The 24,104-nt window shown below is 49.0% G+C and overlaps 1 protein-coding gene across 10 annotated transcripts in view; it reads left to right on the top strand.

The window, feature by feature from the left end:
• ebf3a (EBF transcription factor 3a) overlaps nucleotides 1-21,835 on the top strand; it is a 61,169-nt gene extending 39,334 nt beyond the window's left edge. For 3 of the 10 annotated variants that reach the window (XM_067244307.1, XM_067244304.1, XM_067244302.1), the window contains 8 exons: nucleotides 2,384-2,514; nucleotides 2,674-2,800; nucleotides 12,001-12,089; nucleotides 17,114-17,179; nucleotides 18,023-18,198; nucleotides 18,294-18,481; nucleotides 19,491-19,685; nucleotides 21,702-21,835. In XM_067244307.1, the coding sequence (XP_067100408.1) occupies nucleotides 2,384-2,514; nucleotides 2,674-2,800; nucleotides 12,001-12,089; nucleotides 17,114-17,179; nucleotides 18,023-18,198; nucleotides 18,294-18,481; nucleotides 19,491-19,685; nucleotides 21,702-21,733 (1,004 nt within the window). In that variant the 3' untranslated portion in view covers nucleotides 21,734-21,835. Of the gene's footprint in view, nucleotides 1-2,380; nucleotides 2,515-2,673; nucleotides 2,801-12,000; nucleotides 12,090-17,113; nucleotides 17,180-18,022; nucleotides 18,199-18,254; nucleotides 18,263-18,292; nucleotides 18,482-19,490; nucleotides 19,686-21,701 lie in introns of all 10 variants that reach the window. The other 7 variants (XM_067244309.1, XM_067244308.1, XM_067244303.1 and 4 more) reach the window with 5 other exon arrangements.
• Nucleotides 21,836-24,104: the final 2,269 nt, after the last annotated feature.

Here is a 24,104-nt window from a genome sequence, read left to right as displayed (position 1 = left end):
ATAAAGACAAACGAATCCAGACTGCAAGCTAGTTAGGATGAACAGATGGGCCTGAAAGAGGAGAGGAGTGGAGGAAAAGAGAGGGAAAACAGGAGAGGGAACAGGAAAGAAAGGGAGAGAAGAGGAGAGAGAAGAGGAGGAGAGGAGGAGAGGCAAAAAAAAAGGCAGGGGAGCAGAAGAGGAAGAGGGAGAGGAGAGGAAAGGTAAAATAAAGGCAGTGCTTTACCAGTTTTAGTTATCAGCCAGCCATCTGGACAGCTCCAGCGTTACATGAGGTGGTAGCAGCAGAACAAAGGGAGTGGGCACACACACAAACAGTCACACACACACACACAGAAACGCAAAGCTGGGCAGGCCTAGACCTGTTGGAGTGTGTGAGGAAGGTGACGAGTGGTCATGTTGCCTGGGGAGGAGAGGCGCTGATTAGAGCTTCACACCACGCCAAGCTGATGTTCTGGAGATAACACACACACACATACAAACACACACAAACACACACAGGCAGCCGTGTGTGATCGCTTCTGGCTGTTGTCTATCCACTTAAAGCACAGTGAAGTGTTTGGCCAAACAGAACAAGTGTGTGTCTCTGACTGTGTGTGTGTTAGTGAGTCAGAGTGTGTTGGATGATGTAGAGATAAAGAGTACCATAGGGACAGGGAATATCACCACACAGCCCCTAGCAGGAGCAGGAAAAGGGAAATAAATTATGCTATATTATTATTATTATTATTATTATCATAAACATATACATACTTAAAACTACAGGCTATATATAACATATAATCCGTACATCGTCCCAGAGTAAATGTAATAATTGGGGAGAAACATTCAGGGTCTCTCTCTCTCTCTCTCTCTCTCTCTCTCTCTCTCTCTCTCTCTCACTCTCTCTCTCTCTCTCTCTCTCTCTCTCTCTCTCTCTCTTTCTCTCTTTCTCTCTCTCGCTCTCTCTCTCCCCCTCTCTCTCTCCCCCTCTCTCTCCCCTCTCTCTCTCTCCCCCTCTCTCTCTACCCCTCTCTCTCTCTCCCCCCCCCCCCCCCTCTCTCTCTCTCTCTCTCTCTCTCTCTCTCTCTCTCTCCCTCTCGCTCTCTCTCTCCCCCTCTCTCACTCTCCTTCTTCTCTGCAGTCTTTCTATGGCCCAGTGTGTTGTAGCATATCATTGGCTTCCTAACCCTGCCTGTGTAATTCACTTGGCTACGGTTCCCATTCAACTCATGTTCCCTTTCCCCCATCACAGAAACGCACACATGCTCCCCCTGTGTGGGAAATGATGCTAATACTGCCAGTAGGGACATTCACGGTAACAAACAAACACAATCTCACACACGCGAGCACACACGCATGCACTTATGGATACACACACACACACGAAACACTTGGGAGGTGTTACAAATTCCAAGGCTACGTGTGCCAGGTCTCAGCCCAGCTGTCTGTCGGACAGCAACCTACACACCACCTCCCCCTCAGCCCCCGTCTATCTGCCCCCCTCATCCCCCATCACACACACACCCAAACCCCCCTTGTTTGTGTCCCCCCCACACACACACACACACACACACACACCTCACTATAAGCCTACACATAGTAAATGTGTTTACTGTAATTTGAGGTGAATTATTCTCTATAATTGCGGTAGCTGATGAAGGTCAGTTCCTGAGAGGCAGCAGCATCGTCTTCAGAGACCCCGGCCTCTTTCAAATACTCACACCGCAATTAAGGAAAGCAAATGTCACTCGCAAAGCCTCAGAAATGAAAATTTGTCTGAACTTATTAGCATGGAGTCAACAGCGCTAGTTAAGGTGGGGATGGGAGCGGGGATCGCGGGGGACCTCTGTTTCAGTGTGTGTGTAGGTGTGTGTGTGCGTAGGTGTGTGTGTGTGTGTGTTGAATGAGCAAATACAACCCTCGCTAGAGCAAACAATGGCGAGAGTCATGTCCAGGCTGTTCTACACAACAATGACTAACAGTGATTAAAATGGAAAGGGTGAGAGAGAGAGAGAGAGAGAGAGAGAGAGAGAGAGAGAGAGAGAGAGAGAGAGAGAGAGAGGGGGGGGGGGGGGGGCAGGAAGTGAGAGAAAAGACAGACAAGAAAACACATCTACGACAATTTAAAACTATCTGTAGCAGAGCATACACTTTGACCAACAATCCCTTCCTAAATTTACAACCAAGATCCTTTATTTTCGAAAATATTATATATTTCTCTGTTGACGCAGACCAGTGCTTGAATGGCCTTGTTAACATGTTAATATGTTTACATGTAAACATGTTACCAAACAAGCACGCTCTACACTAGCCCGGTGACTCAGTCACGCTTTGTGTGTGTGTGTGTGTGTGTGTGTCTCCCTGGTCCTAACGTCCTACTTCCTTTGTGTGTTCCAAGCAGCCACGCCGTGCATCAAGGCCATCAGCCCTAGCGAGGGCTGGACCACAGGGGGCGCTACAGTCATCATCATAGGGGACAACTTCTTCGATGGCCTCCAGGTGGTCTTTGGGACCATGCTGGTCTGGAGCGAGGTAAGATGCTCACCCGACAACCTCAATGACTTTGCATCATCCTAGATCTGTTGTCCTTCATAAGTTGTATCCAGGGGACATTATTAAGGCTCCGCTCTACTAGCCTCCCGGATGACCACTTCCTCTCAGTCTAACCGGTGACTGCTTCCTGTCTCTCAGCTGATCACGCCCCACGCCATCCGTGTGCAGACTCCGCCCAGACACATCCCAGGGGTCGTAGAGGTCACCCTGTCCTACAAGTCCAAACAGTTCTGCAAAGGAGCACCAGGACGGTTCGTCTATACTGGTACGAGCCAAAAGCCATTCAGCGACATCTGTCACCCGCTCGGTCCCTGGATTCCACTCTACTGCCCCCCCCCCCCCCTCTCGCTCTCGCTCTCTCCCTCCTACCCCCCTCCTTTCCTCCATCCTTCTCTCTCCTCCCTGTCTGTTTTCTATTCTGTGACAGCCTTAGCTGTTTCACTCTGTATGGACTGAAGGGGATATATAGGCTTGTTTCAGACCTTCAGGCCCACCCTGCTTGCCTGCCTGCCTGCCCGCCTGCCTGCCTACCCGCCCGCCTGCCTGCCAGGCAGCAACAATGGGCGTCTGATCTGGTCCTCCCAGGGCGTGTGAGAGAGGCCTGGGGGAGAGTGGGGGTGCTCTCTCTTTCTCTGGAATATGATCCCTTCTTTCCTAGCCAGCCCAGACTTGCTGTGTGTGTGTGTGTGTGTGTGTGTGTGTGTGGGAAGAGGGCTAGCCTGAGGGGCAGCTGCCAGCCCTTGTTAATCTCCAGCCATTACAACAGGACACATGATCAGATCCTGTCTCACAGGGACGGGTGGCTAAGCCTGCCGAGGAAAAAGTTGAGCGAAACATGCTCCATGACACACTGTTCATGGCAGTGACGCTCTCATTGTGTGTGTGCGCGGGCGTGTGTGTGCGTGTATGGTGTGATTGTGTTTATTGGAGAGGTCAATCTTTGTGTCTGGGAGCACAGGCTAATCTGTTGTCAATGGTGGAGAAAGCTGAGCGGAGTGGGGGTAGGTGGTTTGGGGGGGGGGGGGGGGGGGGGGGGGTTGTCTGTGTGTGAGGTCAGTCTGTGTCTGACCTGGAAGCTCCAGTCTGATCCCACACTCAGGATACGACGGTGAGATAATCATCAGATATTACTGCCTCACTCTCTCTCTCTCTCTCTCTCTCTCTCTCTCTCTCTCTCTCTCTCTCTCCTTGTAACCTGAGCTGTCGGGCCAATATGGGTGGAAGAGCACTCTAGCCAAGACCCTGGACAGCTGGCTTACCTCACTCCCCCCCCCCCCCTGCCTACACACAGACACACACACAGACACATATACTAATACACATGTATCCATACATACACACACACACACACCCAAGACTATTGTCTTGTGGACCACTCGAACATTTAACCCCCTCTGCAGGGTTAGGGCTCAGGGCAACATGCCTCCAAATGAAACAGAATGTGCATGTGTGTGTGTGTCATTGAGTCATGTGTGTTTCCTCAAAGAAGTGTCAGTGATAGATGACATAGGAGAATTGCTGTTCTTACTGCAGTAAGATCATTGCTTTGGACCAAAAGCTCAAAGGTGCTTTTTTAGGTCTTTATTTGTATTACAATTCCTTCACATTCCAAAAAGCGTTGAAATAATTTAGCAACAATTTTGGGGCATTGATTGAATAAAGGAAACATTTTCCAGGGTTTCATTAAATCTCTTTGAACTACGTATCCCAGCAGACCTGTGTGTTTCAGGGCTTAGGTAGGAGAACAGAGTCTTAATAGTGGTAAATGGGGGATGCGGTTTAGATAATGTGATTAGATACTGTAGTCTTCTACTATTTTGAAGAAATAGAATGATAGTGTAAGGATCTGCTCAGCATGATTCAGATGACTTCCTCACATGACATTCCATCCAGGACATGTCACAGTACGCAGGACTGCTAGATTGTGTAATGTGGCTTGTTACATTGTTGTCCAAACGTATTTACTTTGAAGATCCTTGTGTTGTTGTTGCTCCTGTGTTCCCTAACCTTGCCTGTCCTGTTCCCACTCCCAATCCAATGTTGTCTGATCGCTGTATCGGGTCTCCATTGATCAGGACTGGTGAGAATCAAAGCCTGTTTGTCCTTGTGCCAATCCCTCTGGCTCTCAACAGACCCGAGCAGCTGATCAGGCACTTCTACACACTCCAGATGTTCCTCCAGACCCCTGAGACCCTTTCCTCCCCACCTTTTCCTCTCTCAATGCTGACTCTGTCTCACCAGCTACGGAGCCAAATACATTAAAGTTAGCATGAAGTAAGAATGTGAAAGTTAGCCCTAAAGTTTGCAGCAAAATACTTTATCTGGTCCATTATCTTAGCTGCAGAAGAACAATGAGATATTCTTGGCAAGTTGGAGACAACCCAGGCTAGAGGCTTATGTGTGAGTGTGTCATACATGAGTATGTGTGTGTGTGTGAGAGAGAGGTGACAGTGTCCAGACTCTACACCCAGTTCTTTTCTGGTGACAGGATCATATATAAAGACCACTGTGGCCTCTAATACCATCACAGCAATTGGTCTCTATCAGGCCCTGGTCACTATGGAGGTATGTGTGTGTGTGCGTGTGTGTGTGTCTGGAGGACAGGCGTGCAGCAGCCTGAAGCCCCTCCATCAGTCCTCATCACTGACACACACTTACCACGAGTGTGGGAAATGAAGCCCAGCTCATAGAGCAAAGCACACGTCCACACACACGCTTAGACACACACGTCCACACGCATACACACACACACACGTCCACCCATTCATCATGGGGAAATAGAGGGACCAGTAAAGTTCTGGCCTCTGTCCTATGGGAGTGCAGACATGCATCAAAATGTTGAAAATGATTTGGCCTGGCGAGCTGTCAGGCATTTATCAGCAGGGAGGAACATTATTTGCTAATTTCCAGAGCGGGGGGTGTGACAGGGTGCTCCATCTCAGACTGGCCCATGGCCCCACGCCATGGACACTGAAGAGAACACTGGAACACTGTACACCCTGGCTGGAGCTGGCTAGCTTCTCCACACTCTCCGTCCTACTCCTCCCCTCTCTCTCTCTCTCTCTCTCTCTCTCTCTCTCTCTCTCTCTCTCTCTCTCTCTCTCTCTGTCTCTCTCTCTCTCTCTCTCTCTGTCTCTCTCTCTCTGTCTCTCTCTCTCTCTCTCTCTGTCTCTCTGTCTCTCTCTCCCTTTCTCCATCTCTATCTCTCCCCCCCCCCTCTCTCTCTCTCTCTCTCTCTCTCTCTCTCTCTCTTTCTCTCGCTCACACACTCACTCTCTCTTTCTCTTTATCTCTCTCTCTCTCTCTCAATCTTTCCATCTCTCTTTTTTTGTCTCACACCTCTCGTCTGTCTCTCTCTCTCTCTACCTTATCGGAGGCTGACTAACTAGAGCCATCTGTCTGTCAGCCTCCCCTCCTCCCCCCCCCCCCCCCATCCGCTCCCCAAAGGCATCGCTAGCCGTTAGCCTCTCAGTGGACCTCCCGGATCGCAAACGTTGCAACGCTGGCCTCTGATTGGCCGGAGGCCTGATAAATCACAGACTTCTCTTGTCAAGGTGACGCTATCGACTGGGCTGCACCAAACCTGACAGAACCAAGAGTACACAGTACCCTCGTCCATCATCACAGCAGGACAAAGAGGTCATCTCTCTCTCTCTCTCTCTCTCTCTCTCTCTCTCTCTCTCTCTCTCTCTCTCTATCTATCTCTATTTCTCTATGTCTCTCTCTGAGAGCCTCACTCACACAGAGCAGAGAGGAGGAATGAGAAGAGAGGAGTTACTTTTGCGTCTACAGAGCCGTGCTCAGTCACACTAATTATGGACATTTAAAAACCATTAACCTCAGGCCTGTGTGTGTGTGTGTCTGGCTGTTTCTTAAACGTTGAACATTCTCCAGAGTGTATTTGCTCAGTCATTCTTGTCGCCAATGTTGTTGCTCTTGAACTCTCACCTATGAAAGCCCATTCATTACCTCACTGAGCGAAAGCCCACTTCACCAACCCATTTAATTCTGCATGGCTCTCTACCTGTATGTGTGTGTAAGTCTGTGTGTGTGTGCTAATGTGTGTGCTCCAGTACAGGGACACACATCAGGTTATTATTCGATGGCATGTAATTATGAGGTGAACTGTGAAGCCCAGGGCTGTAATTGAAACAAGTGGCGCCAATTGAACATGCCCTCCCCCTATCTCCCCCTCTCCCTTCTCTCTCACTTCCCACTCACCATGCTCACTTCCCTTCACCATCGTTCCTTGAAATTGCAGGCAGACAGACAGGCAGGCAGACAGACAGACAGGCAGGCAGGTGGGCAGAAGGACATACACACAGAAACAGAGACAGACAGACAGGCAGGCAGGTGGGCAGAAGGACCAACAGACAGCTGTGATCAGGGTGTCCATAGCCAGATTTATGGATGTGCCTGGAGAAGCCATGGGGTATTGATCTGTAGAGGAAAACACAACTCATGGAGAACGAGGAGGAAAACGCAGCAATAATTCAGCCTCCATTGATCTGTGGCCCTCCAAGTATTGATCTTCAGGTTACAATATTCATCTGCACCTGCGATAGGCTGCTAGGGCACTGATTTCATTTGGGAACAGTTGCCCTGTTAACCTCTTGGCACAATCGGTGTGTGTCTGTCTGTGTGAGTGTGTAATACTGCTGTCATGTTGTTTCATCGACGCTTCGTCCTCTGCCTTTCCCTGACCTCCCCCGCTCCTCCCCCGTCCCCCCCCTCCCCGCTCCTACCCGCTCCCCCACCTCCCCCGCTCCCTCCCCCGCTCCCCCACCTCCCCGCTCCTCCCCGCTCCCCCCCCCCACCCTCCCCCCGCTACTCCCCGTTCCCCCCCACACCTCCCCACTCCTCCCCCGCTCCCCCACATCTCCCCCACTCCTCCCAGCTCCCCCACATCCCCACTCCTCCCCGCTCCCCCACCTCCCCACTCCTCCCCGCTCCCCCACCTCCCCACTCCTCCCCCGCTCCCCCACCTCCCCACTCCTCTCCGCTCCCCCCACCTCCCGCTCCTCCCCGCTCCCCACCTCCCCGCTCCTCTCCCGCTCCCCCCAACTCCCCGCTCCTCCCCGCTCCCCCACCTCCCCGCTCCTCCCCGCTCCCCCACCTCCCCGCTCCTCCCCGCTCCCCCACCTCCCCACTCCTCCCCCGCTCCTCCCTGCTCCCCCACCTCCCCACTCCTCCCCGCTCCCCCACCTCCCCACTCCTCCCCGCTCCTCCCCGCTCCCCCACCTCCCCTCTCCTCCCCGCTCCCCCACCTCTCCACTCCTCCCCGCTCCTCCCCGCTCCCCCACCTCCCCACTCTTCCCCGCTCCCCCAACTCCCCGCTCCTCCCCGCTCCCCCACCTCCCCGCTCCTCCACCCCCTCCCTCTCTTCCAGACGTCCATCTCCGACTCATCATTGCTCCTGCATCATAGCGTTCACCTCGGTTCAAAGTTCATGAAATTTCTATGAAGCATTGATCTGTCGCCATTGATTTTTCTACCCTCTTTTTTTTTTGCTGCTGTAGATCTTTGAAATTTTAATTTCCGGGGCATCTGAACTTTCTGGACGATGAAATTGTGTCCTGAGAGACTGCCATAGATAAGATGGAGAAGCTTGCCCTCTCCTTTCCTCCCCTAACCCCCCCTTACCTCTCCTCCCCTTTCCTCCCCTCCACTCCTCTCTCCTCTCCAGCAGGGTGTGTATACACAGGAGGTCTGCAGTCTGAAACAGTCATTATGTCGGAGGTCTGTTCGGAGGCAGGAGAACTAACAGAATTATAAGCAGGCCCGTGATTGGGCGGCAGCAGGAAGATGATGATTATTTACATGTAAATAGGACTCATTTAATAGGCCAGCTCAGCAGCTGGAGACACCAGATGAATCACTTCCTGGTGCCACTCTGCCACTCTGCAGCTCTCTGTCAGGGGAAACAGGCCACAGGCTGAGCCCCCCCCACTCCCCCGTCCCCCACCCCCCCCGTCCCCAGACGCACGCATGCCCTCGCTGTGGAAAACAATAGTGAGGTGGCGCTGAGAGCATCCTCCCCTGATTGTTTAGATATCCTGTATGTTGAGTTCACTTCCCTAGTGTGTGTGTGTGTGTGTGTGTGTGTGTGTATGTGGGCACCACACCAATAGTACTGTGTCTATGGGAAACGTTCCTCTCATTCTCCACTCTGTTTCCCAGTGTGCTCTCCACCCTCTATTCTCCCTTCCTCGTTCTCTCCCCCTCCTCCCTCCTCCCTCTGCCATCCTTCTCCCCCGTCCATCCTCATCACTCCATACTTCTCCCTCGCCTCTCTCCCGCTGTTGTTGGGCTATGTTCTCGTGTTGCCTAACCCAGCCCTGTCACTGGGAACTATCTGGGCTGGATCAGGTGACAGCGTTTGAGGAATGACAATGTAGTTTCTGTGTGAACAAGGTCATAGCACTCCATCATCTAAGTACGCACACACACACACACACACGCATACACACACACATACACACACTTGCTTGTAATTGTACACAGTCTTGTTGAAACACACACCACACACACACACTTGTCATGATGAAAGCATGTTTTATGTAAAAAGCCAGATCTCTATCTGCATCCTGTCTCTAAATGAGGTGTGTTAGAGCTAACTACATAATGACCCTCGCCACCCTCTACACACAAACACACACACACACACTCACACAAACACACACATTTCTACACACACAGTCTACAGGGCCCTGGTCTGTGCCTGTAGGTTCACTGGTTAAAGGCTAACCCTCAGCTCATTAGCCAACATTAGCCCTGCCATTTCCTCCTCTGTAGACCAGCTCCATCATCCATTACCCTCCAGTCAGAGCTGAGAAGACCTGGGCCCTGAACAGATCCTCGGAAAGTGCTCCCTTCCTACTTTACTTCCTTTCTTCCGTTCTTCCTTCCTTCCTTCCTGGAGAATGACTTGATCTGCTACACTAAAGACTGGCATGTGGAACAGCCATCGATCACACGACAGCGCAGACCAAACAACCAATGGCTTGATGGATGGGCGTGAGTCTGAGGCAGCAGGGCAGTTACCACGTGCCTCTTTCTCTCCCAGTCTTCTTCGTCTTCATCAGTACCTTGGACATTCTTCCTCTTCTCCTTCTTCTTCTTCACCCTCTGCCAGCCTCCAGGCCCCCTCTCCCCTAGTCTCCTCTCCGGTCAGTAGAAAAGCAGGGTTAGCCAGAGGTTGGAAGATCAATACAGATTAGTGGCTCGCAGGTCCAAGCTGACAGGGTGAATAGCAGCATATGTTTACCTGCGGCCACACCATTCATCTTCATACAGACACAGTAATGTGGCAGGGGGCAAAGGTCACACAATCTCTCCACCTCATAATTACCCGACACCCAGACATGGAAGAGCTATTGATTGGCTGGGGCTGGAGCAGGGAGCGGGGCAACTGGGATGTGCCAAGCCATCTGCTGTGTGTCTGGGTGTCTGGGTGTGTATGTGTGTCCGTGTGTGTGTACCCTCTGTGAAGTCCTATCAGGGATCAAGAGTGTATTTAGCTCTAATGAAGGTTTCAGTGACCTCCTCTGTTGCATTAGCATGAAGATCAATACCTTTTGAACCGGCGTCATCAGCACACACACACACACATCTCACACTCATCATTTGCCTTTCAATAATGGATGAGACAGAGCAACACCTCGCTATTCAAGTAGAGCGTGTTCAGTGAGTCAGTGTGTGTGTGAGGGTATGTTTCAGTACCATTTTCTCAGTCTCCCCCATGCAAGTTACTCCAAACTTCCACCCAACCTGCCATCTGTCTTAGGGTTGTAGTAAGTGGATATTGTGGGGAGAGGAGTGGGGAGGTTGTAGCCAGCACAGAGATGTTGAGGGGAAGGGGGTGGGGGTGGGGCGGGCCACTCCCCCTCAACATCCTTGTTATGTATGATCAATAGAAGGGATCAATTCTTTATTCACAAGGAGCCACCGCGCCTGTCTTTGCTGTCTGTCCTTCTGCATGATGGGATATCCCGCTCCACTGTCACTGTCAGCCGGATCACATAGCGACGTGGTTGTCCTGACTGTACCATGGCAAGCGGGGATAGCAGGTCATCGATTGGTTTCCACAGTCCTCCGCTGGCTGTTTAATGACGACAGTTAACCAATCAGACTTACACACTCACACACTCACACACAATCACACACACACACACTCAGATCAGGACTGTAGCATTTCTCCTCTTGGTAGAGATATCTTTATTCTGGCATAACAATCAGAGAACTACAGATGCGGCTACGGCCTGTAAGCCGACAAGGACTTCATTCCACACACACACACACACGTACAGATAAACACAAGCACCTACACACATGCTCTGGAGGTGAGCTATAATAGACTTTGTGACTGTCTAAAGCTTGTTAAACGCAGTATGTGCATCGGAACAGAGTTGGGATTATGATTCATGCACTCTCACTCTCTGTCAAACACACAAACACACACACACACACATGCTCTCACACGGATTGCCGCGCAGGGTCCTGATTTATAGCTGTGAGCAGTTCACACTTAGAATGACTAGATGAGAGAAGTGTGCGCTCGTGCGCCGACGCGCGTGCAAGAGAGCAGAGAGATTAATTACTATTTGCGGGCTGTAATTTTGCAGGGGGACAGCGTGTGTGTGTGTGGCTGGGGAGACCGGGGCTGGACCAGTCCATACATCCGTGAGCGGGCAGTCATTCACTGATGATTAAAGCAGGGAGACTGAGAGCCCCTCCTGAGTAGTTAGACCTGGACCAGTGTGGCCGCCAGAGGAGAAAGCAGGCAGGGATAAATCGCAGGGCCGTGGAAGGCGGGCATATGTCATCATTGCCGAGGAGCTATAAATCGCACCAAGTGTTGGGGTTGAGAGATGGAGAGAGAAGGAGGAGGAAGGAGGAGAAAGAGAGAGAGAAGGGTGGAGGATGGATGGTGGCGTGCGTGAGTGTTTCTCAGAACTGTCTCATTCATAATGGAGAGACTAACGCGGAGAATTTATTTGATCAATTATCCCCACTATCGGGGCTCAGAGCGGAGGTGAGGAACATTGATTTGAGATACACTCACTGCTATGGGGCTGCGTCGAACGCAACTAACCATTACTCTGAACAATGACCTGCTGGAGTGGAATGACGTGCTGTGAAACATGCTCTGTGGGGGTTTTCTACAAACTCAAACGCTCCTGATGTGTGTGTGGCCAAATGAAACCAACATATCTTTATTTGTTGTCGTCTAACAGCTGTTTTTGTTCTTTCCCTTTCTTTGATCTTTCTTCCTTTTTTTCTTTCTTTCTCCCTCTCTCCTTCTCCCCCCCCTGTCTGTCTCTCTCTCTCTCTCTCTCTCTCTCTCTCTCTCTCTTTCTCTCTCTCTCTCTCTCTCTCTCTCTCTCTCTCCATCTCTATCTTTCACTCCCCTCTCTCTTTCTCTCTTTCCCTCTCTTTCTCTCTCCTTCTCTCTATCTCCGGCAGCGCTGAACGAGCCCACCATCGACTACGGCTTCCAGCGACTGCAGAAGGTCATCCCCAGACACCCAGGAGACCCAGAGAGGTTACCCAAGGTACGCAGAGCATCCGCTCACCTCCTAGAGGTCATCAGAAAGTCTGAAGGTCATGCCGACCTGGGCTGTGTTTCCCGATAACGATGGATCGTAGCAACGATCGAGCAAAAAACAAAACCATCGATATTTATTAAGTGCATTTCCCAAACATGCTCGTAAGGAGTAGGCTAATCTATGCTCTTTCAAGACCTACACATTTTCAAGAGACACTTTAGCTACGATGTCTTTGGGAACGGCCCGTAAAACTAAGATTTGTCGCACGATGAATTCTACGATCAACTTAGGCTTACGACGCTTTCGGGAAACGCAGCCCTGGTCTACCTGAAGAGAGAGTGAAAGAGTGGGAGAATGTGTGTTTACCATGGTAATACGACATGCTGACACACACAGACTGCTCAGATGAGACAGAGCATGCAATCTCATCTGGAATAGTCATCATTATTCAATCACTAGAGGAGGGCAGTTCAACACACACACATAAACACACACATACTCACAAGCACGCTTACTAGTCAGTATTGTCCAATGTGTTTGGATTTCGTACGACGTGCCGCAACTCTGCAGTCTGTTTGTGTGTGTGTGTGGCAGATAGTTCAATTAAAGGTTTGTTCCACTCCAGTAGTCCGTGGTGATAGTAATCTGTGGCTGCACCCTCTCCCCTCTCTGATTATTCCACACCTGTTTTCCTTTCATTTTCCCAAAGCCAGATCCAGTTTAATCTTTTGTTTACAAAGCTTTGCTGTTATAAGTCCTCATCTTAGTCCTTTAATAGGCCCGGTCCACACAGCAGTGGGACCTACTGGGTCTCTCTCTCTCTCCCTCTCAGTTCCAACAACTGGCCAGGCTGCAGTCGGCCCCGGGCCAGGAAACGTAGTCAGGACGGTTTGATTCTGATGTGGAACACAAGAAAAAACAATACCATCCCTATTGTTCATACTTGTTCCAGTTAATTTTTCTATTTACCTTTGATAACATCTCTGACTAGCTAGCACCAGGGAAGGACTGTCATTCTGCATCTGGAGCGTGCGGTGAGGACTGGGGGGAGGACTGAGGTTAGGGCTGGGGTGAGGGCTAGGGTGAGGGCTGGGATGAGGGCTGGGATGAGGGCTGGGATGAGGGCTGGGGTAAGGGCTGGGGTGAGGGCTGGGGTGAGGGCTGGGGTGAGGGCTGAGATGAAGGCTTAAGAGACTCTGCTTTGTGGAGGTTGAGATGGTTGTCCACCACAGATAACAGCATTACACATGTCCAGATATAGACACACACTGTTCACAGCATGGCTTTACTGGTAGTACTTCTCATCCTAATGTTCTCTTTTTCTATTGCCACAAAGTCACTGCCACTGATGGTGTGATGTGGTCTCTTTTCATCGAATGATACAATTTGCTAGCGTTAACATTGCCTTCCTAGACAGTCTATTCATCACAGCGCTGTAGGATGGTCTGCAGCTCTTTAGCCTAGCCTAGCCTAGTGGCTCCATGTCCTGCCCCTTATCAGAGTGAGGGGCCCTCTCTAACCAGCACTTTTCAGCTCCATCACGGGTTTCAGTTACACACAGCTTTTTCTCTTAGCGGAGAGAGGGCCATATCTGGACAGAAAATCTGGTTCCAGTAAACGCTTTAAACTATCTATTACCAATAAAAAGCTGCCAAGCCGACTCCCAGCTTATTCCCTTCCCTCCTCTCTCTCTCTCTCTCTCTCTCTCTCTCTCTCTCTCTCTCTCTCTCTCTCTCTCTCTCTCTCTCTCTCTCTCTCTCTCTCTCTCTCTCTCTCTCTCTCTCTCTCTCTCTCTCTCTCTCTCTCTCTCTCTCTCTCTCTCTCTCTCTCCCTCTCTCCCTCTCTCTCTCTCTCCTTCTCTCACTCTCTCTCTCTCACTCTCGTTCCCGCTCTATTCCATTTGGAAGTGCTAAACCATATATGAGATCTACTAATGCTGCCATTAGTCAGAAAGGCCCCCAAAAAAACAACAGCCAGAAAACAATCTATGTGTGTGTCTGGAGCGTTTGAGGAGGAAATGCACTCGTCTCTCCCTTCCACCAATAACACTGTGAGGCTTTTAGCACGGAGCCTCTCTGGAATGGAGGATGGGGGCCTCTTTTAAATTTAGACGGCTGTGGCCTCGCCGGCCCCCCAGCCCCCCTCACACTAGGCTATCAGGGAGCAGAGATGGGATCGCCCGCTCCCCTAAACAACATAAATATTTGATTTGGTCTTCTAATGGAGCCAAATGCGAAGTGTATCGCAGCATGTAAATGAAAGTGCAGAGTCATTCATCATGGTTAAGCTAGCCGTCTGCGCGCTCCCCTCCCAGGTCAGAGAACACTTCACGTAAAGCAGCAATTGACCCTTACACACTGCACACTGGCTTAGACACACACACTCAGAACACACACACACGTTGACTAGTCGATGCAGGGTAGGTGGTGGATGGGAGATTTAGGAAAGGAGGAATTTTCGAAAGGATGCATTAGGTGTGGTGTATATTATGAAGAGTGCATTGTAAAGTGTGTATTAGCAACAAGGCCCAGTCTTTGTCATGCCACACCATGACATCACCCTGAAGTTGATAATATTACCACAGTATTGATTCCTGCTACATATTTTCTCAGTTTCCCGAGGACGCGGGATACACTGCTAGTTTGATGGGTAATTGCAATGCGACAGAAAGCCAATATAGGGAGCCTGTGTCGGCTTGGGCACTAATAATATTACAGCCTGTGACGTCCACACACGTCCACACACACGCACGCTGGTCTGAAGTCTGCCTCCCTAATCTGAGCCAACATCAGCATCTCTGTGTGTCCCGCAGGGACGGGGCAGAATCAGTGCGTTGACAAACACAGAGACAGAGGCAGAGTCAGGACAATAACCAGGGGCAGTCATGTGGGAAGGCAGGAGATTGCAGCAGGGACGCTTCCCTCCATCCTGCCCGTTTCAGGGCCTGTTTGGAAACCCTAGAACGCCTCTGTTCCCCTCCGCATGCTCATAGGGTAACCCAGGGAGGAGAATAGGATTCCTGTCGTACGCATTCCCTTTGCTCTCCGACAAATCATCTTTATTTCAGATTACAGAGCAATACAACTCAATACAGCAATCTTACAGACTGAACTAGGTTCTTTATGGAGAAGGAGGGAGATAGGGTCTGTGGTGGTGGGGTCGAAGGGAGGGGTTGTGGAGGGGCGTGACAGAATAATTGCTTTACATTTTTATAATGACATGATAACCTCAAGACACGTAACCGTGGCAGCCTTCTTTAATCGGGTGGGGTGATGCAGACCGATCCTCCTCTAGATCTCCAGTGTGGGTGTGTGTGTGTGTATGTGCGTAGTAATCAGGGTCGTTTAAGAGCTTGTAAACCAGGGGCGCAACAATGAACACTTGTGATAATAACAGCTCACATTAGTCAGGCAACAAGCAGCCGCTCCTCCTGTGCTTTCATAGTCCCTGTTTAGCCTCACGTCTCCCACCACTTACCCATGAAAAGACTCAATTACACCAATGCTCTCTGACTTACAAATCTACATTGAAATGCCTCTTGGAGATCTCAGACTTCCGAGCTAATCATATTCTCAGCGTGAGTCTCTCTCTCTCTCTCCCTGGGCGAGGAGGAGAGGTGGCAAACACGCGACATCTTCAAAGAACCCTTGACGGATTGAGCTTCCATTTACTAGCTCCCCCTCCCTCCTCCGCTAACGCGATGAGACCGCCACTTAAGCACAGGCCAGCACACCGTCGTGATGAGTTAAGACGCGGCCAGGTAAATGACAGATTAGTCGCAAGATAGAATGGCGCCTTCTTAAACGCCCCTTCTGTCTCTCGTCTTCTGAGACATATGGGTGGGGAGGGAGGGAGGGAGGGGAGAGGAGGGGAAAGAAGAGGAGAATGTGGCATCTTTAATTGTGATAATCACTGCTCAAAACCAAGAGGCATGTAGGAATCGGTTGTGATTTGTCAAGAAAGATTAGGAGTAATTATCAACTGGCCCCACAAACCCTCCATCATCCTGAAAGGGAGAGAGCGAGAGGGTGCACTCTGCACAGCTGATGAACAGATTAGGTCAGTTGGTTGGTCCATTGATTGTACCTGCCTCCTGACAAGTGTAATTCTTTATTTGTATGCAAACTAGATGCGAGCAACATCAGAGCAGAGGCACCCATTTCAAAGGTAAATGCCCATTTGGAGAGGCATCCAGCCGACAAGTCTCAGGATTAGAGCCTGTATCAAAGAACACACGAGAGGAGAGGAGTAGAGGGGGCAGGCAGGCATTATTAAGTATTAGGAGGCAGGGTCGTAAACAAGACATGGGGAGAGATGGGAGACAAAACGGAGTGGGAGGATGAGAACGCAAAAGAGAGCCGGGCAGACAGGCGAGGCAGGGGGAGAGAGAGAGAGAGAGGCAGCCAGGAAGTCCTTTACAAGCAGCCTATGAAAAAGGTTAATTGAAAACTGTCCTAATGTCATTACGAAAGCCCCAGATTAACCCGGGCTAATTCACTTTATTGTGGAGAAGAAAGCCAGGCAAGCATTGAACTCTCTCTGCAAATGTGGGGCATGAATTAGGGGTGAGATGTTGTCTGCAAGCCCTCTGCCAGTTTAATTAAGATATGGAAAATGACTCATTGTTCTTGAGCGCTAAAGTGTTGGGAATTAGCAGGCTGCCAGTGGGCCTGCGGCATGGCTATCAGGCCATGGCTGTTTGTTTGTTCAATACCCTCTGGAACACAGCCTTAAAACTCTCTGGGCTTCTTCTCCTCATTTCGCATTACAGGCTGAAAATGCCGGAGTCCCTCTGATGTGTAACTGAGCCTAACAAACTAGGCCAGATTAGAAGACACTACATCCTAAACTAGTCATTTGGTTATCAATCTTATTATGTTTGTTTATGTGTGTTCACAAACTCCCGCGGAAAATGAGTTTTCGGGCTCCGCTCCATATCAGCTGTATGTGTGTGTGTGTGTGTGTGTGTGTGTGTGTGGGTACGTGCCTGTGTGTGTAAACATTCTAACCCTGTCTTGTTGGTTCTCTAGGAGGTGTTGTTGAAGAGAGCGGCTGACCTTGTGGAGGCTTTGTATGGAATGCCCCACAACAACCAGGTACGACCACCGTGCACACACACACACACACACAAACACACACGCAGTCCTGCAGTGCTGCTAGCACCATGCTAATCACCAGCTCTTTGTGTACATTTGCAGTAATTAAATCAGCAGTTTTTCTCTTCTTTCTACATTTCAAAGCTAGCTGCAGGCTATTGTACTGTAGCAGGGTGTCATTGCTCTCACAGCGCTCCACGCTCTCTCTCTCTCTCTCTCTCTCTCTCTTCCCTCGCTCCATTATTTCTGGCTCCAGCGCACATCTGAGAGAGGAGTTAATCACCCCAAACTCACATGCACACACACCACACACACACACACACACACACACACACACACCTACACACACACAGAGACCTATTCAAATGAATGACTAACCTTGAACCAGGTCCAGAGGTTCTAGAAGTAATGCAAATTTGTAAATAAACCCAGCCAGCTAGCAAGGGAGATAGAGAGAGAGGGAGAATGAGGGAGAGAGGAAAAGAGTGGAACAGAGGGTCATTTGCTTCCAAATTATACAGACAATGAGGTTCGACTCGCTCTCTAACATACTAGTAGACTCCAGCCGTAGCTATTTTATTTCTAAAACACCCAGAGACATTCTCCTTTCCAGACTCTCACTGTTGGCTTCATCACAATGTATATAATCTCCCCAGGTCACAGTGTGACAGGATCAACTAGCAGCTTGCAAAGCTGCAAAAGCTGACCGCAAACAACTGCATCGTAGCAGCGATCATGGATCTAACTCTCTTCTCTATCCTCCTCTCCTCTGCTCTCATCCTATACCCCCCCCCTCCTCCTCTTCCTCCTCTCCTCTCATCCTCCTCTTCTCTCTCTCTCCAGGAGATCATTCTGAAGAGGGCAGCAGACATTGCCGAGGCCCTCTACAGCGTACCAAGGAACCACAACCAGATCCCGTCTCTGGGCAACACAGCCTCCCACGGGGGCATGATGGGAGTGAACTCGTTCGGCAGCCAGCTGGCGGTCAACGTGTCGGAGACGTCCCAGAGTAAGCAGCAGCAGCAGCCCCGGGCGGGACCCTGGGTCCCCACATCAGAGAGCACCTCCTCTGAAGCGACCCTGGTGTAACCGCCTCTCTCTTGTCCTCTGCAGTAGGCTACAGTCGTAACACCAGCAGCGTGTCACCGCGCGGCTACGTGCCCAGCTCCACCCCGCAGCAGTCCAACTACAACACGGTCAGCAACAGTATGAACGGCTACGGCAACGCTGGCATGCCCAACCTGGGCGTGCCTTCCTCCCCCGGGTTCCTCAACGGCTCCTCTGCCAACTCCCCCTACGGCAGTAAGTATCAAGGTAACTGAACGCCACCGCGCTCCCCCTCCCCTCCGTCACCGTCACAGCCCTCAGCGTTTAGCTCTGCGTCACCGCCATCCTCACGTCCGCCTCTCTCTCCTCCGCTCTCCCACCCTCCTCCCTCGCTCTCGCTCTCTCTCTCTCTCTCTCTCTGGCTCTGTCCGACACACGTTGTCTTGAGTGGGCGAGTGAGGGAATGAGTCCTCTTATAAGTTGTTATCACTTGTGTTGGGTCACTACGATTTGGGAGTACGGTGTGAGAGTTGTTTTTGTTGTCATGCCTTGTTCTTGGTGTCGTTGTGGCTTTCCTGCGGGAATGTTCCCACTGGCTAAAAGGAGGGATGACTCTGGAGGCTGAGACCAGGACACGACCAATCACAAAAAAAGACGCCCAATTAGAAGCACCAATCACAATCAGAACAATGCCACGCTCAAGTACCCAGTGCCCCCTCACCCCGACCCCAGTGTTGACAGCCAGTGGAGGAGTCTGTTGGACATGTTAAAGGCATGTCCGTTGCTGCTTCAGTCAGTGACTGAGTTGACCCCATTCATCCAGAGAGGCCAATGAGAACATCACACCCAGCCACACACACACATTGACCCCTTCCAGAACCTGACAACACTCTCTCTTGTCTCTTTACCCATCATATTCTGACACATCCTATCCGTACGTCTCATGATTCAATCTATCAATTCCACTCCCCATCATTACACATCATGTCTTCGGATTTTTCTGCACCAAGTTCATATTTGGTTTGAGAGAGCGGCAAGGCCCATTATTAGTCTAGATCGATGTGCTCTAGATCTGTTAGCCTGGCCCTATGCTGGTACTACCAGACTAGACCCCAGTATTGATCTACATGCTCTATATGCTAGCACTCTAGCCCCAAAGATATGCCTACTAATGTACTATATGTACATACAAGCAAGTTCATTTGCTAGCCTGTGGTGTACGTGACCCTCTGAAGGGTGACTGTGTGTGTGTGCTTTGTTGCAGTAGTCCCGTCCAGCCCCACCATGGCGTCCTCCGTCAGCCTCTCCTCCAACTGTAGCACCACACACGGCATATTCTCATTCTCACCTGCCAATGTCATCTCCGCAGTGAAACAAAAGAGCGCCTTTGCCCCAGTTGTCAGGCCTCAGACCTCTCCTCCTCCTTCTTGCACCAGTGCAAATGGCAATGGACTTCAAGGTGAGCCTCCTCCTCCCTCCTCCACCCGCTCCTCCCCTCCTTTGATGGCGCCTTGTTGTTCTCTCTCACTCTCTCTCTCTCTCTCTCTGTCTCTCTCTCACCTGTATCTACCCACTCCATCTTCATCTCCACCGAGGCACACCTCCTTGTTTTTGTTTTTTTATCATTTCATCTCACCTTTATCTACCCGCTGGCAACATGCTCTCCATCCTGGCTAGGAATTAGGAGTTGATGGATGGATGGATGGATGAATGGATGGACGGACAGATGGATGGAAAGTTGGATAGATAGAGGGCAGGAAGGATAAATGGATGAAGGGGTTGGGTACATGGGTGCATCAAGTATGTACGTATATGTACACTATGTGCACGTGGGAGTGGTTTTTATTTATTTAACTATCTGACCTTTCATTAATAAGTCAATTTAAGAGTCTCCTGGGGTCTGTTTTACCCCCGCCCCCCCCCCCATCCTTCCCCCTGTCCCTAAGTATAACAAGGATTTCTATACACTTCGTATTGCAAACCAAAGTGTCATTCAACACACATTTGAAAGTGAGAAAGTGCAAGAGAGAGAGAACAAGAGATGAGAAAGAGCCAGAGAGAGAGAGAAAAATAGAGAGGAATGAGAGAGGAGAGGGAGTTCTGTGGTCCTTCTATTCATGCATTATTCCCAGCAACCTCCAGATCTCCTCTCTTCTCTCCTGCATCCTCTCTGAATTAAATACCACCAGCATTAATATTCACCCCCCCTAAAACCCTCCTCCACCTCCTCTCCACCCCCTCTCCCTGAACCCTGGGCCCCTAGCTCCCCCTCCCTGCCCCTGGGTGTGTGCCCTGCCCCCCACTTAACGGTACTGGGATTAGAGACCCCGGCCCCGCTCTCTCATGGAAACACAGGCGTGGACGCGTCCACTGATTTAAAGGGAATATTGTACTCCTGTTAAATATTCATGCACATCGCTGTAGCTACGAAAGCCCAGCCAGGGAGAAGGAGGAAAGGCCAAAAGCAGCATAGAGATGTGATTCTGTATGTTTAGAGAGCAGCGCTCTTTAACATCTGCAGCAAGAGGCACGGCAGGCAGACCACACCATCTATAAATACTCTCCCACTAATGAGAGAAAACTGAGGGACAGAGGAGGAGAGGGAGAGAGAGGGAGAACTAAGAGACACAGAGAACTAAGAAGGAGTCTGTAAGAGAGAACGAGAAAAAAAACAGAGAGCGAGAGAGATAAAGTAGAGTTTCTGCTACGCGCTCATAATTGGATGTGCTGTGTCTTCACTGTGGCCTGCTTCGGCAACATGGTTTAATTTAAACATGTATGCCAATAAAGCAAGTCGAATTAACAGAGAGAGAAAAAGAGGGAAACAGAGCGAAAGAAAGCCAGCAGATCAACGCGCCGATCAGCCCCTGCTCCCCACATGACAGTGCCTCTGTGTTAGGACATGCTTCTCTCCGTGTCAAGGCTGAGGTGTTTGCTGGGAAAACATGCTGTAGCTGTGGTGTACGCATCCAAGATTAATAACGCCCGGCCTAATGAAGTGAGAAATTAAAGTTCATGCCGCTACATGCGTCCGCTTATTAATATGTGGTTTGGCAGAAATTAATGAGGAATGGCATGTCATCAAGTGCTTTTTAAAGTTAAAAAGCACTTGAAGCATGACACCACAAATAAGGGTGAGGCTGTGAGGACATGGCAGAGACGAGAGTCAGAGAGAGAGGAACACGGAGTTTGTCAATCTTCTCCTCTTGGCAGCTTCTGTCCTCTCAGGGTGTCCTAACCTGCAGCACTTCTGACTCTGACGATGTGGCGTTTAGCTCTCAGTGGCCCACGCAATGTCCACGACAGCCATGTTGTGAAAACCTATTCCTTCCACCAAGGTCAACCGGGAGGTCCTGCCTCTGGTGTCTCGTTCCCAATCATGCTTCTGTGTTTGCCACAGATCATCTGACCGGGCTCTGTGTCCTGCGATGCTAACATGGATGTTTTCTCTCTTTTCCTTCTCCCTCTCTTCCAGCCATGTCAGGCCTGGTTGTTCCTCCCATGTAAAGCTGCACTTGGTCTTCTCAGAGCTCCGACAGTCTCAGACGGGTTCTGCAGAAGACATGTTAGAACACTAGAAGATTCTAGAAGGATCTGAGTCATCAATCATGAAGAGAATCAACAACTAATTCTGTTATTCAGAGAAAAAAATGAGACTTTGTTTCAAAGAGTTTATTCAAACGAGTAACACATGACATGCAAGCGACTATGTCATGAACACTTTAATTTTATTGACTGGATTTCTTGTCATATTTTCACATTTCTCAGTCTTGAAGAAAAAAAAGGAAGAAAATGCCTATTTTGTATAAATGTTTCTGGTTTGATCTTGGCTGTGTCTAGTTGCTACATATGTGGAGAAACTTTGTGGGTGAAAACACTGATCACAATGCCTCAGAATATGTTTCTCTTTGGCTGATGCACAATAATTGTGCATCTCTATAATGTGAATTCATTTTTCTGTTTGTAGTTTTTTTTGTGGTAAGAAAAGGGGGCCAAGACAGTGTGAGCCATGTAACTGGATATAATATGAAATATAGGATTTTAAACACAAACACTAACAAGATAACAAGACTAAACTGGGAATAGGTCTGCAAAAGAGATCTGGTCATGCTTACATCATCAAAAAAATTAACTTTGTAACTTATTGTAGTTAGAAAAAAATTGTAACTTTGATATTGCAAAAACTCTTCTCTTGCCTTCAAAAAGCACACCTACAGAGTTGAACCGCTACTGTCTGTTGGTTAAAATAATATTACTTCCACTGCTAGAGCTTCCTGTCCAGCAAGTGTGATCTGCAATGTTTTTCAACTTTTTGCTAGCACTGTATACTATTGCATTCTTAGGCTACTGTGAAGTCTATGTTTCTTGTACCAGAAAGTTGTCCTTTTAATTCTAGCTCCTTATTCCCTAATGTGTTTTGTATGTGGTTATACAATTGTAGACTTTTGTGATTTTGCCAAAGTTGTAGCTAAATATTTATACACTTGTCTTGAACTTTTCCAGATCCACTTAAATATTTAGTACAGAGTTTTACCCCCCTCTGAGTGTGGAGAGTGGTAAAATAGTCTTATACATTACAACACTTTCACACAAACACTTGCGGTCACTAAGGGAATCTTTTGTAACATATCAATTATAAATATTGTATTTATCTTTGAGATTTTGTAAATTGATTTTGATCATTTTGTTTTGATCTCGTCCATATATGGTTTGTCATGGCCAAATATTGATGTGCAGCACAAGCATTCAGCCAAGATTCATCACCTCTATTTTGCTTGTTTTGTATAGATACATTTTCAACATGTCTCCACATCTCAGCAGTGTATTATATATTTTTTTTTGTTTGGTCAAAATAATTCCGTCCATTTTTCCCCTGCTTGTTTTGAGAGAACAGTCAAAATCCATGATTTTATTTTTGTATCGATTAATTTCTTATATGTTTAGGGATGGAGCTGTTTGTTGTATAGTCCGATAACTTGATAGTGTCGCCAGGCTGTTGTTCTAATGGTAGAGTGTGTGCATGCCCTGCAGCTCTGTGGACCCGGAGGATGAGGCCTATGTGGTTGGACATTTTGTTTTTCTAGAATGTAAAAAGTCATTTTTACCTGCAACCCAATATCCCTGAGCTGGCCTGTATGTAAAGGACAGACAACAACACATCTCTGTCTCACCAGAGACAGGAACAGAGACCGGAACTAAACCGTACTCACCGGGGATGATGGGAACCAGACTGGGATTCTACTGACCAGTCTGGTGATGGAGGCGGTTAAGAGGGAGTCTTAGCTGTGTTCAACAGTCTCATTCACGTGTGTCGTGGCATTCTCATGCCACAACACAGACTATTAGTCCAAGAAAATGATAAATGGTGTAAAAAGCACAACTTTTTTTTTTTTTTTTTTTTTTTTACTAAAATAAAACATGGAAGTATCCTATTTATCTTTTGGCTACTTTTTTCAGTTGGTGTAGTATATTTTGTTTTATGGTATGTCCCCTCAGTCCAATGTGAAAATGTTTCGTATGATAAGGTATCAAAAGGCAGGGTGAAAATGCTCTATATTGTACATGGCATTTTGTAATAATTCCATCAGATATTGTAGCAACGTACTGTAACTGAAGTCAAGAGGCCATCCCTCTCTGTCCCAAACATGTTTGATTTCCTCGGTTGTGCCAAATCAACCAGTAATACACCTTTAAAGAATTCATCTCTTTTTTCCATCTGCACTTAACACTTTGTAAATCTCATATTGTAATTTTTTTTTTTTTTTTTTGTAGAAACCAAAAAGGGATGTTCCCTATTGGCAAACTGCACACAGTAGAAAGCAAAGCGAAGCAGGGCAGCTGTAGAAAGAAATACATGATGAATGTGCAATGGATCTGC

The sequence above is a fragment of the Osmerus mordax genome, chromosome 10, assembly GCF_038355195.1.
Source record: "Osmerus mordax isolate fOsmMor3 chromosome 10, fOsmMor3.pri, whole genome shotgun sequence".
NCBI classification, from domain to species: Eukaryota; Metazoa; Chordata; class Actinopteri; order Osmeriformes; family Osmeridae; genus Osmerus; species Osmerus mordax.
Note: the sequence above shows the minus strand (reverse complement) of the source record. Positions and strands in the feature narration are given on the sequence as shown.